At 47.5% G+C, this 14,592-nt stretch overlaps 1 protein-coding gene across 3 annotated transcripts in view; it reads right to left on the bottom strand.

Annotated features, from left to right (window-relative positions):
• Window positions 1-3,120: 3,120 nt before the first annotated feature.
• Window positions 3,121-14,592, bottom strand: part of Dcp1b (decapping mRNA 1B) — a 38,934-nt gene continuing 27,462 nt past the window's right edge. The window contains exons 6-9 of one of the 3 annotated variants that reach the window (XM_029478469.1): window positions 10,646-10,774; window positions 7,848-8,672; window positions 5,453-5,629; window positions 3,121-3,327 (exon numbers count right to left, since the gene is read on the bottom strand). In XM_029478469.1, the coding sequence (XP_029334329.1) occupies window positions 3,247-3,327; window positions 5,453-5,629; window positions 7,848-8,672; window positions 10,646-10,774 (1,212 nt within the window). In that variant the 3' untranslated portion in view covers window positions 3,121-3,246. Of the gene's footprint in view, window positions 3,328-5,452; window positions 5,699-7,847; window positions 8,673-10,645; window positions 10,775-14,592 lie in introns of all 3 variants that reach the window. The other 2 variants (XM_029478468.1, XM_029478470.1) reach the window with 2 other exon arrangements.

Below are 14,592 nucleotides of genomic sequence, written 5' to 3'. Positions count from 1 at the left end.
CTTGTTGTAGTTTTGATTTGAAATGTCCTGCAAGACCTATGTATAAAGGCTTTGGTCCCCAAGACATGTGATGTTACTGGGAGGCAGTGTGAAAGAGACACTTGGAGGCATGGCCTTGAAGGGAATGCTGGGGTCCTGTCTAGTTAGGGTTACTGTTGCTATGATACAGCACCATGATCAAAAGCAAGTGGGGGAGGACAGGGTTTATTTGGCTTACAGTTCCACACTGTAGTACAACGCTGAAGAAATCCAAGACAGAAACATGAGCAGGGCCAGAACCTGGAAGCAGGAGCTGATGCAGAGGCCATATAGGGGTGCTGCTTACTGGCTTGTTCCATGTGGTTTGCTCAGCCTGCTTTCTTACAGGACCCACGACCACTAGCCCAGGGGTGGCCCCACCCACAACAGACTGGGCCATCCCCCATCAATCACTAATTAAGAAAATGCCTACAGCTGCATTTTATGGAGGCATTTTATTTCCAACTGAGCTTTCCTTCTTTTAGATAACACTAGTTTGTGTCAGACTGACATATATCTCGCCAGCACAGATCTTTTTTTTTTCTTTGCTTTCTGGCTGCCACAAAGCAAACAGCTCTGTTCCACCATGGTCTTTTGCCTCATATCAATGGACCCCACATTGGGAGCAGCNCTAAGGCAACCCGACTAAAGCCTTGGAAACTGTGTGCCAAGACAAAGCGTTTCTCCTTTAAGTGGGTCCAGCTCAGGTTTGTTGGCACAATGATGGGAGCAGCTCTGCAAGTCAGGGGCAGGCATCATCCTTCCCAGGGTCACNGTGACATCACCACTGCAGCCTAAGNCGTCCCTTCATACAGAAGGGGCGGGACTACTCCCACTGCATCAGTGAAGTAGGGGAAGCATAGTGAGGTGGCCCTCAGGCACATGCTGTCAAGGTGTGATGGTAGGAAGCCCCTCCAGCAGCTGTTGGTCCTTCCCACTGGCTGGCATGCAGCCTTGGGCCATGACAATTTAGTCCTCTGGACTCTGTGAAGTCTCTCACTTCATCAAACAATGATGTCTCTCACTTCATCAATCACTTCCTGCCCAGGAGCTGAAGGCGGGGCCATGGGACTCCACTCACGCTCCACCTTCTACTCCCTTGGCTCTGCAAGGTGACAGTCCGTACTGGATGAAGCCGCCTTTAGCCACAGCATCCCGTACCCCCAACCCCCGAAACTCAAGATTAAAACTGCTGCTGGGGCAGAGACCCTGAAGTGAGGGNGGACATCCTGAATTTGAGGTGAGGAGGGGCATGGGAAGACGAAATGCTGGTTTACATAGGAAGCTCTGTCCTGGGGGGCCTAGAAAACCCTCTCATCTGTCTCTTCCTGTGTCATCAGGAGAAGCACCTGCAAGAGGCCATCGACCCTGACTGTCCTGCCGGTGGCCATCTTTGGTCTAAATGAATCTGCCCGTCGACTTTAAGATGACTCCATACAGTGGATGATGGAGACGCGTTGCTTTGTCAAAACAGATCACCAGAGAATTGGTCTGAAAAGNCTGTGTCCTCTGACCTCGTGGTCCTGGCTTGCTCTGTTGGGTGGCTGTGGTGGCTGTTTTACTTATTCATGTGAAGAAAGGGAACGTATTTTATGAAACGAAGCCATTCATTGCCTCAAATACATTAGAAATGTTAAGAATGAAATTTGTCTTTCCCTGGCTACAGAAGGAACTTTAAAGCGTAAGTATAGTTTTAAGTGTTTTTCATTATTTTACTTTTTATTTATTTTTATCACCAAGTCACATTCCCAGCCCTCACAGATTATTTTTAAAGACTGGTCACTGGCCAAATAACATTTCTTTTTTTAAGTGTTAGGGATTGAACCAAGAGCCTTGTGTTAGGCTCTATCCTGTGTGTGCTCTACCACTGAGGTACACCCTAGCCTAATAGTGCTCCCATTTTAGTGNGCACGTTGGAAAGCGACATTTTCCTATGGTTCGAGACCACAGAACCATGGATATCTCTTGCCCTGTTCTCCTCATGAGACTATAGTGGTGGGGATGCTCACTGTCAAGCACTTGAGAGATCCCTGTGAGTTCAGCACAGTGCAGTTGTGGACCTACCCCTTCCAGAGGCCAGCACAGCCGATGCTCAGCTGATGTGCTGTGAGGATGAGCAGACACCAACCCCTCTTCAGCTCAGCTTTCTTCCTTAGGGGAAAGCACGCCCTCCTGAGGGAGAGGTGGTGTCCCAGCAGCCCCATGNTGCTGCCAGGAGGGAGGACAAGGGTCAAANGCTTCCTGGTCCGGGTATCAGAAGCTGTAAGGAAACCTGCACCCCCACCCCAGCCTCCATTTTAAATTCTCCACAGAAGAGTAAGATTCAACTATGAAGGGCTAACTCAAAGGTCTTTTTATGACCCAGGAATAACTAGGGCAGTAAAGACAAAGCTTTATCCATTGTGAATACTTAGCAGGGCTGATGCCCACACGCACTGTTGGGGATGCAAGGTGGTCGGTCGGTCTGCTGTCTCCCCTAGAATTTTGCTTCTTATCTCTTTGCACAGGACTCAGCAGTGAGCTCTACAGCTTGGAGAATCTTCAACCTTCTGCCCCCGAATAGCCAGTACCTATTCTCATGGGCATTTTCTAACTGTGTCTGTCTGAAAGCCAACTTGAGCTGAGAAACGGAGTGTTGCTTCAAGCCTGGGCCACTGCTGACACTTGGAACGAAAGCTGGCTAGAAATGTCTTCAGAAAGATTCTTCCTCCAAAGGCTCAGATCAAACATGCCAAATGGAGCTTTACAAATAAAAGGCTGACTTTGGTAAAGAAAAGTCCTCATTGCTTCCAAAAACACGGAACCCTTAGTAGGCAACTTGTGGAGTAATATTGCCCCCTGGTGGTTATCAAGCACCATGGCACACAGAGCCCAACACTNAGAAATTGCCTTCTCTACCCTGAGCGATTCTATTAATAAACAGCTCTGAGAACATCCCTTCACATGAAAAACCCTACTCTACCTCAAATGGCCTCGTAAATGGAGGAAAAATCGAATCTTACATGACCTGGCCAGAACCATCTAACTGCTCAACTTGTAGTACCAAGTAAATGGGAGAGTGTGATTTTTTTAAAAAACAAGAAACAAAACTCCCAGACATCAGACAGTATAAAAGCTTTTACTCTGCATCACTNTACTTTGTTAAAAAGGCATAAGTGTGTTTGGTCACACCAGTTCACATGAAGAACCTGGAAGATCAATTCTTAGTCTTTGCTCTCAAGTAGCTGGTTATGTGGCTTTCCTCATGGCTGCTTGTGTCACGCTGAAGAGATAGGCTTCATAGATTATGCTTAAGAAGCTGTCATCATTCTGGAAAACAAAGCCAACAGGTCCAGGGACCATTACTCAAGTAGCAAAAGCCAAGACTTCCTGCCTGCCTGGAGCTGAGCTGGCCTTACCCACCTCGGCTGTTTGTGCTGACAGCCAGCAGGCAGGTTGGCCTGTGTGTGTGGATGTGAAGGGGCTGGAGGCGAGGTTGGACAGAGCTGCCCGATTTCACTGTCCACATGTGAAGACCATGTGCTCAGAACACCCAGCACAGCCAGCCCCCCAGCCATGTGGAATCCAGCTGAGCTGTGTGCAGGGTAGGCCAGGAGGAATGAGCCACACGCAGTGTCTCGGCCATTGGGTAGGAGCTGGCGAGTTGGAATGGTCCTTCCTAAACACCCTCCAGGCTGCCGAGAATGTCTGTGTGTCACCCTTTCAGGCATTCACTGGGATTTTCCCCACAGCGTGGCTCACTGGTAATTTACCAAAGCCAGCAGGGTTCTTCCCATGACCTGTGGGAAGCCTCTGGCCTTGGCAAATGAACAGCAGTAGCTAGGGAGTCTCTGAGCTCTTCTGTCTAGGTAAGGAGGGAAGGGAACGCTGGGTCTAAGCAGTGCTGTTCTTGATGAACGCTAGGGGCTTTCCCCTCCCACTCAAAGGCAATGAGGCTTCTGCAGTCACCTACGTTTCACCCTCTCTGACATATTCCCTCTCTACACCACAGTCAGTGACGTGCTCAAAGGACNAATAAAGAGATTATTTCTGCCTTTCCTACAAAGATGCCCTGAGTCACTTTTAGTAGTGTATCAGGGATACCAAATTGGCACCATGGAGAAGTGTGAAACACACACAGAGACCAGAGGCCACAGGACTGAATGGCTAAGTCAAAACACACAGCCCTGGGTTATGCGACCAGAGGGGAATGAGCCAAGAAAAGCAACAATCCCTAAAATCTAAACTTAGGCTTACATTTCTTTACTGTTCTGATAAAGAAATTTGCAGGCATTTGTTCTAAATTCTCATGAACTTACCATGCCTAGGCTATCTGTAAGAGTTTCTGTCTTAGTGCATACATAAGCTTTGTGACATAATTAAACAGGGAGGCTCAATCACAGCGGACTGCCTTCTCCTTCCAAACAGATGATCATTTCCAGTCCCATCCTTTTTGTTCTTTCTAAAACATGTTATCTTAGAAATGTTTTCAGTAATAGGGATTAAACAGCAACTGGAGAGCCAGACACACAAAGGCTGGCCTGTTCTCCTGCAGCAGTCTGAGGCTTACACAGAGCCTGCAGACACCTTCAGGACGGCCTACCGGGATTCCTAAACACATTAGCTGAGGTGTCTGCTTCTCTGTGGCTTTGAGCACCACCCTTACCAAGGCCTATCCTATCATTCACTCGGGAGAATGCTCCACTATACAGTGGAACATTAATTTATAAAGTCCATACAAGGGGAGATGGGAGCACAGCAGCCAGGCTCAGTGTCACACCAGACCAAACACAAGCCTCAGCTTCCTTGTCTGTGGAATCAAACAAGAGGGTCTTAACTGTTATTTTTACAGATGTATTTTGTGTGAATGTGTATATGTATTTGTGTGTGCGCATGTGAGAAGACCACACTTATGAATCTCTTCTTCCATTATGGGGATCATCAGGCTTGGTGGCAAGCACCTATACCTGATCTCGTTAGCCCATATAAGAGGGTTTCCTGTAAGCATTATTAAACTTAAAGTAGTACACAGCACANTTCGCTATGAGTTACCACACAGTGCAGCAGAGACACTCAAGGCATCCTATCATTCCACCCTGTTTTCAGCAGCAGGTTTCGAAACCGTAGCTGAACTGTGTTCCCAGCAGTCATAGCTGGTATGGCTTTAAGACTTCAGCTTGCCCAACATGGCTCTACGACTATTTCCAAGAGTGAGCTCATAGGGTGCCCTAGCTGGCCGATCCTTCATCACATGGTCCCTTTCTTTCTGGCTGCCGGCACCTAGGAGGCCTTACTCATTCCTCCAAGTCACAAATCTCTTGAAGCCTTGAGAGATCTCATCCAGTTAACTGAGTTTAGAAGCTACTGGGGGAGGTGGTAGCACTCTATAGAGTCCAAAGTAGGCGTCAGACAACTCACCCTGCCCTGGTGCCGACTGTTAGGTCAGCAGTCTTACCTGGATGAGGTTCAGCAGTGCCTCCTGGAGCTGCAGCCTGGTGAGGGGCCTGCTGGCCACGGTGGAGGACTCCCAGTTCTGCAGGGGCAGAAGGAGGCTGGAGGAGGCAGCAGGAAGTTCTTGGCCTCCTAGGGCCATGAGCCCATTATCAGTCTCCCTCAGTGGGGCACAGGTAGACTGTGTGAAAACCACAGGGGGCGTGAGCAGAGAAGCCACTGCAGCAGGGACACACTGAGTTGAGACGGTCTGCTCACAGCAAAGACACACACAAGGCAGGTTAGGAAGCAACCCACAAATTGTAGCTCCTGAGATGAAGGGTCATGTTCACAATGGTGGTAGTGGGGTGCTCAGTAGAAACAGCCCCAGAGGCCGTGGGTGGGAAAGGCTGGCAGGCCTATTCCTGTTCTACCCTCAGAACTTTCCTCAGTGGTTATTACACAGCTCTGGAGCCTCCTGCTGATGTCACGACCTCTGTGCATGAAACTAAGCCCCTTAGTTTGGTTTTCAGGCAACATGCACTTAGGANTGCTGGCTTTCCTTCGTCAGCACTAGCTGTCCACGGCCCTGACCTAGGTCCTATTGCCCATATGCTTGTCAGATGCACACACAGCTCCCAACCCTGGCTCTTCAAGGAGACACCTCCCCTGTCACTAGGAGGGACTGTGATTTGTGCATCTGCCCCTTCTGTTCCGTCTCTAATTATCTATAGAAGCCTTCTGCTTCTCCTGGCTGTCATGGGCATGGGGACAGGGTGAGGGTAGATCCTGGGGTGAAGAGCAAAGTCTGGGGACATGGAGTGTGGAACACTGTAACCCATCTGTCTGCTGAGTCTATCTAATCCCTTGACTGGCAGGTCTAAAACCAAGTTTTCAAATGGCTTTCCCAATTACGCAAGTGACATTCTGAACTGGGTCTGACTGACTCCTACGGCTGCCATGTGTCTCTAACTCAGGTAACAAAAAGGTGTCTTATTTCTCAACCTCAAAGTACTCTAAAACTCATGAGAAGGAAGTGGAGAAGCAGTGATTTAGAAGTGGCTATAATTTTATCATCATTCCCTTGGCATCTTTGGGGGCAGAAAATGGCCTAGAGGGAGACAGGCTGTTGTTTCTCTTAGCTTTCCCTATTTGATCTCCCAAGGAGAGGTGTTGAGAGCTGATGCTCCCAAAGGGAGGAGTCTCAGCAGCAGGAAGAGCACAGCGTGGGCTGACAGAATGCATGCTTTCCTTATTTGGTCCCTGGCATTTGTGAGGAATGAAAACAAAGAGAATTGTATATGTAGAAATTTAAGTCTGATTATTAACCCTGATTTTCTGATTNCAAATCAACAAAGAGAAATGAAAAACAGACATTTAGAAAGGGATCAATACTGCCTTGCAGTGAGAGAGGGGACACAGCCTCGGTTTCCAACAGAAGGCACTCGCACCTGGGATTTAATAAAAAAGAACACCCCGACATGTCCACACACCCAAACACACAGTGTATGCCCGAGGCCTTTGTTTTAAAAATCATGAACAATTTCTGAGGACCTACTCTGAGCTATGTGATAAAACAAGTAAAAAAGATCAAGATTTTTAAATAAATAAAATAAAATAAAAATAAAAATAAGTACAAGGACCATTCCAATCATTAAAGGCAGCACGTTTTCAGCCACTGTGTGGNAAACCAAGGGAAACAGACCTGGGCAGACCTTCAGATGCCGTTACAGGCAGCTGGTCAACAGATCCTGGCTTACTATCCCAGTAGCTGATGGGTAGAGGCAACCATCCTCCCAGAAAGATACACTATTTCTAGCAATCACACTATGTTCCCTTCTCTGGCAGCTTGTGGGTGGTATACTTGTTCCTGCCTGGTCTTCATAATACTGTGCACCTAGAAGGCAATACAAACAATAGTATCTTTTCTGTTATTTCTGTTTACTTCAAGAACCTACAAGATCGTTGACTGTGTAGAAATGTGGCTACTAACATGTAGGAAGCACTCAAAATCATACACNGAGCCAATGTGCAAGCAATAACCAACCATAGGGTGAAAACCAGGAATCAGCCAGATGTTTGCATCCTAAAATGTTAGAGAAAACTGCATGGGTCTTCATAGTCAAAGACTAAGTGTTTTTCCACCTCTGGGCTGGTCTTCAGGCCTTATGACATGTGAACTCTACAAACAAACTACCTCTAAATGGCAGAGGAGCAGCAGGCAGACTGTAAGCACACAGAAGCGTCTCTATGCCGGCAAAAAGACAAGGTGAAAGCCAGAGACCCCAGGGGCTTCGTGTAGCTGTTCTAATGGGGACCCATGTGATACATGTTCCCTACAGCCAGCTGCCAGCTACATCCGCAGCTAGCTGCGGATCCCACTGCAGTCCTAGAGCAGCCTTCTCCCCGTACATATTTACCTGCAGAAGAGGAGCCTGGTTCTCCATGCTGGCTGTCTTGCTGACCCAGGCTTCCAAGGGCTTTTCTGTCCCTGATCCCTGGGCTGACACAGGGAACCTGGCTGCCAAGGCTGGCCGGGGGGCCGCCTGCTGCTCCTGGTGTACTACCTGGAGCTTCCTTAGCAGCTCCTGCGTAGGGAGCACGGTGGGGCTGCTCTCCTGGCTGCCAGAGAGGGACACTGCTTGTGCAGGCAGTGCACCTTGCTCCTTCCTGAGAGCTTGGTGTCCTGGGGTGGGAGGTTGAAGGGGGCCACTGAAATACACCAGCTGTGATTGGCCCGGAGCCACCTGAGTGGCCACAGCTGGACCGGTAGGCGCACAGGGGTTATACTTATGCACTGCCCCAGGGGCACCTTGAAGCTGCTCTAATAGCTTGTGGCCTCTGCAAGTGCTCTGTGTGCAGTGTGCAACCTTGCCATTCCAGGGGGACCCCAGCTGGACAGGACCAGGGAGAATTCCCCCTGCAGGACTGGGGCTGCCACTTTTGCAGGGCCACTGTTCATGGTGCTGAGACAGGGGGTGCAGCCCTGGGCTCCCAAGCATGAGTTTCTGAATGGCTGGGCAGAGCTGCTTCTCCACCGGGAGTGAGAGCTTCCTGGGCTCCTCACAGGACAGGGAGCACGTGACCCCGTGATGAACTGGAAGCGTCTCTTGCTGCTGGTGGTGGTGATGGTGGTGGTGGTGGGCAAAGGTCCGGGAGGGCTTTACAGTTTCCTGACAGGGAGCTTTGTCTTGTTTCCCAAATAGCGCTGTTAAAGATAAGTGTTGAGGCTCAGGGTCCGAGGTCTGGGGGAGAAAAAAAGATATCCCAAAATAGGTTCCCACCATTTAGTTGTGGGAGGGAGGGCTGTGAAGCTCAGCTCAGCTAACCCATGGCTTCCTCTAGTCACAAAGGGTTGCTGACAGAGCTGACATTTATTACCTTGGAAAGCCTGAGACCTTTGAAATGTCTAACATCTTCACAGCACCCTCCTCCCTGCCCCCAGGACTGTTATACCACAGTATCTAGTCTGCTGATAAAGCATGCGAGGGGTTTGCAGCTCACAGACCAGGGGGGACAATTATACTCTACAAGAGAAGACTGCACGTCTTCATGGTAACCCATCTCTGCAGCCAGGGTCCGTCTAGGGATGCTGAGAACAAGTCGTGCTGAAAATAGAAGAACGTAGGAGCGCAGGGTCTTGGCTGCTTTCCACAGAACTATAGAAAGCCAAGGTTAGCNAGAAGTGGGTATTCTAATCTAGTGTGCAAGGACCAGGTCTATGCAATGCCTTGGCCTGGCTGCTGCACCGCTCCTGGCCTCTTCTTCCTGAGCTAGTTCTGCTTGAAAACATAAGCTCCTTTCTAGAGCTGCTTGGTTTCTCTACTAAAATGAAATAAAACATTCTCCTGGAAAGCAATAAAATGCTAAAATAAGTTAGAAAATACTTCCTTATTTTTTTTTAAGAATTCAAAACATGGTTTACATTTGTCAGTCATTTTATATCTTTTGGCTCATGCTCATTTTTGGAACTTGCTTAACCCAATTCCTTGAAAAATACCTCTTTACTTAGGAATAACTTTGATGAAAGAACAGATCAGGGCCCTGCTAATCAGTGAATTTTGTCTCTGNTGTACTGTTGTGAATAGCACACAGAACACATACCACCACAGGCCTGTGGGGCTTAGACTACCCCCTGNCCCAGCGCTAACCCAGAACGGGCATTGGAAGCTGCATGCAGTGCCTGGCATTGCCCCTGGTACAGAGCAGTGCTCAAAACTGTTACATTGTATTGTGCTGCCATGATGGCTCCTCCTCCNGTGGCCTGGGAAGTCACCCATCCTAGAAAAACACAGACCCAGTGGCTTATGATTCTGTGTCTGCTGACACTTGTCATGAGCCATGAGCACAGCACGTGGTAAGTGGGACAGTACCAGGAGGAGTGTCAGTCTACACAATACGAATGAACAGTGCAGCAAGACCCTGCCTTTCTCCACTGACCTTCAGTGTCCTTCAGCACTGGCCGGCCCTCCCTGTAGTACACGGGCAAAGCTCTTTGAGAACCCTAGAGAGGCCGTAGATAAAGGCAGAGCGTTTCCTGGTCTGCAGTCACTCCAGGTTCCATGCTCAGACTGTGAGATTTGGAGCTGGGAGCCTCAGTGAGAGAGGCCGAGGGACGTTTGTCTTTCCGGGGCTGGCCTGCCTTACTCAGGACGTTTCCTAGTTCTCCCCATTTACCTACACATTTCATGATTTCATTTCTCTTTACAGCTGAATTGTACTCCACAGTGCATATGCACCACGTTTTCATTATCCACTCATCATCTAGGATGTTTTTATTCCCAAGCCACTGTGAAAAGCCTGGCATGACAGGAACAGAAGACAGGATGGCATGGAGGGGCGATGCCATGATGCCTCACTCCTGGACAGATAACTACAACAAATGAGATCTGAGAGCAGGAGAAACAGTCTTCCCCAGGAAAGAGCACACTGATTGGTTATCTGACACCAAATGGCCACCCTGACGAAGTGTACATATGAGCAACACTGTATACTCTACATAACTGATAGACCGGACTGAACAAGTTGTATTTATATATTTAGGAATCTATAATATTTAGGAGTTGAAGAAGTCGAGGCCATGAATGAGGAGGCACAGGGAGCCTACGAGAGAAGGTTTGCAGGGAGGAAAGGAGAGGGGGAATTATGTAATCAGATTTTCACTTCAAAAATAAAAAATGTTAAAAAAGAAAACAAACCCGAATCAGCGGATTCCTACCTTGCTGGGCGCGGGTCCTTGCAGCCTCTGGCTGCTGCTGGGTCTCACAGGGACAGGTTTGATAAGTTTAGGGTTGTCACAGATGGCAGAGGAATTGGTCATCNGTTTTGGCTCGGAACAGGTCTTACACTGGAATGGAAAAACTCAAATACTTCATTTTGGATGTTAGTAAGAGAAGCAACGGCATTTTTACCCCTGCTCCTGCTTATCTAATTGGTAAATGGCTATTTTAAAATACAGTTCTGATGGGAACTATATTTGAGTAGAAACCAAGTACAAATTTGCCTTTGTGTGTAGTTCGGTGCCCTGAAACACCACCACTCACACCAGGCACCCCAGGANCCACGTGCTGGGGAGCTGGGAGGCCATGTGCTTACTTAAGAAGATGTAACTTAAGCCGGGCNTGGTGGTGCACTCGGGAGGCAGAGGCAGGCGGATTTCTGAGTTTGAGGCCAGCCTGGTCTACAAAGTGAGTTCCAGGACAGCCAGGACTATTTGTCTCGAAAAGCCAAAAAAAAAAAAAAAAAAAAAAAAAAAAAAAAAAAAGAAGCCGTAAGTTAAAAACAAGCAGGCTAATGAGTTTCCATAGTAGGCAATCACAGATATAACCTATCTGGAGCAGAGTCGGAGAACTGCCAAAGTATTTAACCCAAGAACCTAAACCTTTTTGGCCTACACTAACATGTCCAGCTGTCTCAAACCACCGATTTAAAAACTGCTAACACCATCTTTATTTAATAGATGACTTTTTGCATAAACAGGATCATTTAAATGAAGTGTTCTGTGCCACTCACTACAAATTAGAATTTCATAAACAGACGAGACAAGCCTCATCATTTCAAATATGGACTCACACTCACCTGTTAATCTAACCAGCCGTGCCGCTGCTAACAGTAAGATTCATAACAAAGGCACCTAACAATAATGCCGGGCTTCCTGTGTTAAAACATACGACTCAACAGNGCCACACACACTGCGGACTCTGTAGTATTTGCTTCAACTGCCCAGGCAAGGCCTCGCTCCTGAAAGCACTGTCACCACACCCACAAAGCATGAGAGAGAGGCATTGTCTCACACCNCGGGAGCCCACAGTTCCCAAGGGGCACACTAGGAAACAGGCCTGGGGCTGGCTGTCCCTGTGTGCATCTGTCTGTCTGATCATCTATACAAAACGCTAAACTTCAGTTCCTGAGGGCTCTGTCAACTCTTTGGCATTAGGCATTAGTTTTTTGTTTTTAGTTGGATATTTTCTTTATTTACATTTCAAATGTTATTCCCTTTCCCAGTTTCCCCACCTCCTGGAAACACCCTATCCCATCCTCCCTCCCCCTGCTTCTATGAAGGTGTTCCTCCACCTACCTGCCCACTCCTCGATTCCCCTACANTGGGGGCATCTATTCAGCCTTCACAGGACTAAGGACCTCTCCTCCCATTGATGTCTGACTAGGCCATCCTCTGCAACGTATGCAGCTGGAGCCATGTGTACTCCTTGGTTGATGGCTTAGTCCCTGGGGTCTGATTGGTTGATATTACAGCTCTTCCTATGGGGTTGCAAACCCCTTTAACTCCTTCAGTCCTTTCTCTAACTCCTATATTGGGGACCCTGTGCTCAGTCTAGTGGTTGGCTGCGAGCATCCGCCTCTGTATTTGTAAAGCTCTGACAGATCCTCTCGGGAGACAGCCATATCAGGCTCCTTTCAGCACTTCTTGGCATCCACAATAGTGTCTGGGTTTGGTAACTGTATATGGGATGAATCCCCAGGTGGGACAGTCTCTGGGTGGCCTTTCCTTNAGTCTCTGCTCCATTTTTTGTCTTCATATTTGCTCCTGTAAGTATTTTATTTCCCTTCTAAGAAGGACCAAAGCACTCACCCAAGTATTCAAGATAAAANACACAGAGCACATGAAGCTCAAGAAGGAAGAGTGAAGTGTGGGTGCGTCGGCCTTAGGCATTGGTACTGAAGAGAGTATGGAGAGTATTGCTGTTAAATCCTGAAGTGTTATCTCTGCATTCTTCTCATGAGTGATCGTGATGGGCGGTGTCACTGCTTGGACAGGCTGTCTTCCTAAGAGCAGTGCAGGCCAGGCAAGGCCAGAACAGTAAGATACACAGGCCTATGAAGTGCCGGCCAGAGGAGTTGCTAACCCCTCCTGCTGCTTACAAGGAGNTGGATANGAATTGTACAGAATGACTTCATTTTAAGCAAGGAAACANACTTTCCTCANCTTTCTTATGCACTGAGGCGTAGCTTTGCATCTTGTATATATCACTCCTTAGATCTTTTTCTCTTTTTCTTTTTCAAACAGTGTCACTACATAGCCCAGTCTGGACTCAAAACGACAACTCTAATCATCAGGGTAATGCTAATCAAAATTACAATGGGACCGCACCTCACTCCAGGTGGAACCTGCACTCTCAAAAAGACAAAAGAGGCCTGGAGAGATGGCTCAAAGGTAAGAGCAGCTGTTGCTCTTCCAGAGGACCCAGCTTTGGCTCCCAGCTCTCACAACCCCAGTTCCAGGAGATCTGATGCCTGCTTCTGACTTCCGTGGGCACTGGGCCTACATGTGCACATGCATAAAATAAAAATAATTTTAAAAAAGGCAAGAGATAACAAAGTGTTGGGGCTGCTATANAGCAACGGGAACCCTGGCACAGTACTGTTGGTAACCTGTGTAGAAAGTTCCTTTCAAAGTTCCTCAAAAACATAAAAATGTAATTACCAGAAGACCTACCAATCCCACTTCAACTTCTGGGCACATAACTACAGGGTATGAAACCATTATGTCCAAGAGACAGCTGTACTTCCATGTTCACGGAAGCATCATTTATAACAGCCAACACATGGGTCAATTAAATGTGTGACTGATAAATAACATCTCTCTGTCTCTCACAAACACACACACACACATGTATGGATATTTAATTTTCAAAAGAGAAAACAAGTAGTTCTTTCACCACATGTGGATAAAACTGGAGGATACGGTATTGAGTCAACACAGCACAGAAAGACACAGTCACGTGACATCAGTTCTATGTAGACTCTAGAAAAGCAGAATTCCAAGGGCAGAGAGCAGGGTGGCTGTCAGAGGCTTGGGGTGCAGGCTATTGTGGGGATGTTCATAAGACACCAGACAGGACAGGAAATTCAAAGGATCCACGCACACCACAGTGACTACAGCCAGTAACAGCATCTGTGAAAGGTGCTGAGAGTGGATTTTAAGTGTTCTCACCACAAGAATGCTAAGCACGTAAGGTAAGTATGTGTTCATTCCCTTCATGTAGTCACTCTACNACGTGTATGTATCAAAGCCTCGGGTTGTATGCCCTCATTTATACACATTTGACTTTTTAATTGAAATTTAAAAAATAATTTAAATATAAAACTGAACTCCCCACCAAATTCCACAGTCAAAAAGGATTCTAGAAATCTTTGTTTAATTCTTTTACAACATCTCCACTATGCCGCTTTAAACATGTCCAAAAATGGAGATGCCCTTCACAAGAAGAATTCTAAGGAAAAAAAAATCTTGTGTGTTTTATAGTAATTTNCCATTTCCCACTTCTTCATACCAGACCTATTTTACCAATGGTCTGCACACTGTCTGCATGCATCTAACATGCCTANATGCACACAGGAGAAGTGACAGCACAGACAGGACAGGGCTTATGCAGTACGACTGATGCTAACAGNAGAGCCTTCCATCCAGCTGTGGAGGTTGGGTGTGGCCCTGGTGATNAAGGGTAGGAGATGGACTGTGAAAGGCTCACCTTGTTTGGATGGGTGCAAAAGGGGAGGAAAGGCAGGAAGGCACTTTCAGGAAGCAACACCAGTTTCCAATGCTTAGAAAATACCCCAAAGACCATGTGATGGAAAGTCTGAAGACCCTTAGAGCTCACTACCAAGAAGAATGCAGGGAGGGAGTATTATCAGGTGACACCTATG

This window comes from Mus caroli, chromosome 6 (assembly GCF_900094665.2).
Source record: "Mus caroli chromosome 6, CAROLI_EIJ_v1.1, whole genome shotgun sequence".
In the NCBI taxonomy this organism is placed as follows: Eukaryota; Metazoa; Chordata; class Mammalia; order Rodentia; family Muridae; genus Mus; species Mus caroli.
This window is presented reverse-complemented; position numbering and strand designations above follow the sequence as displayed.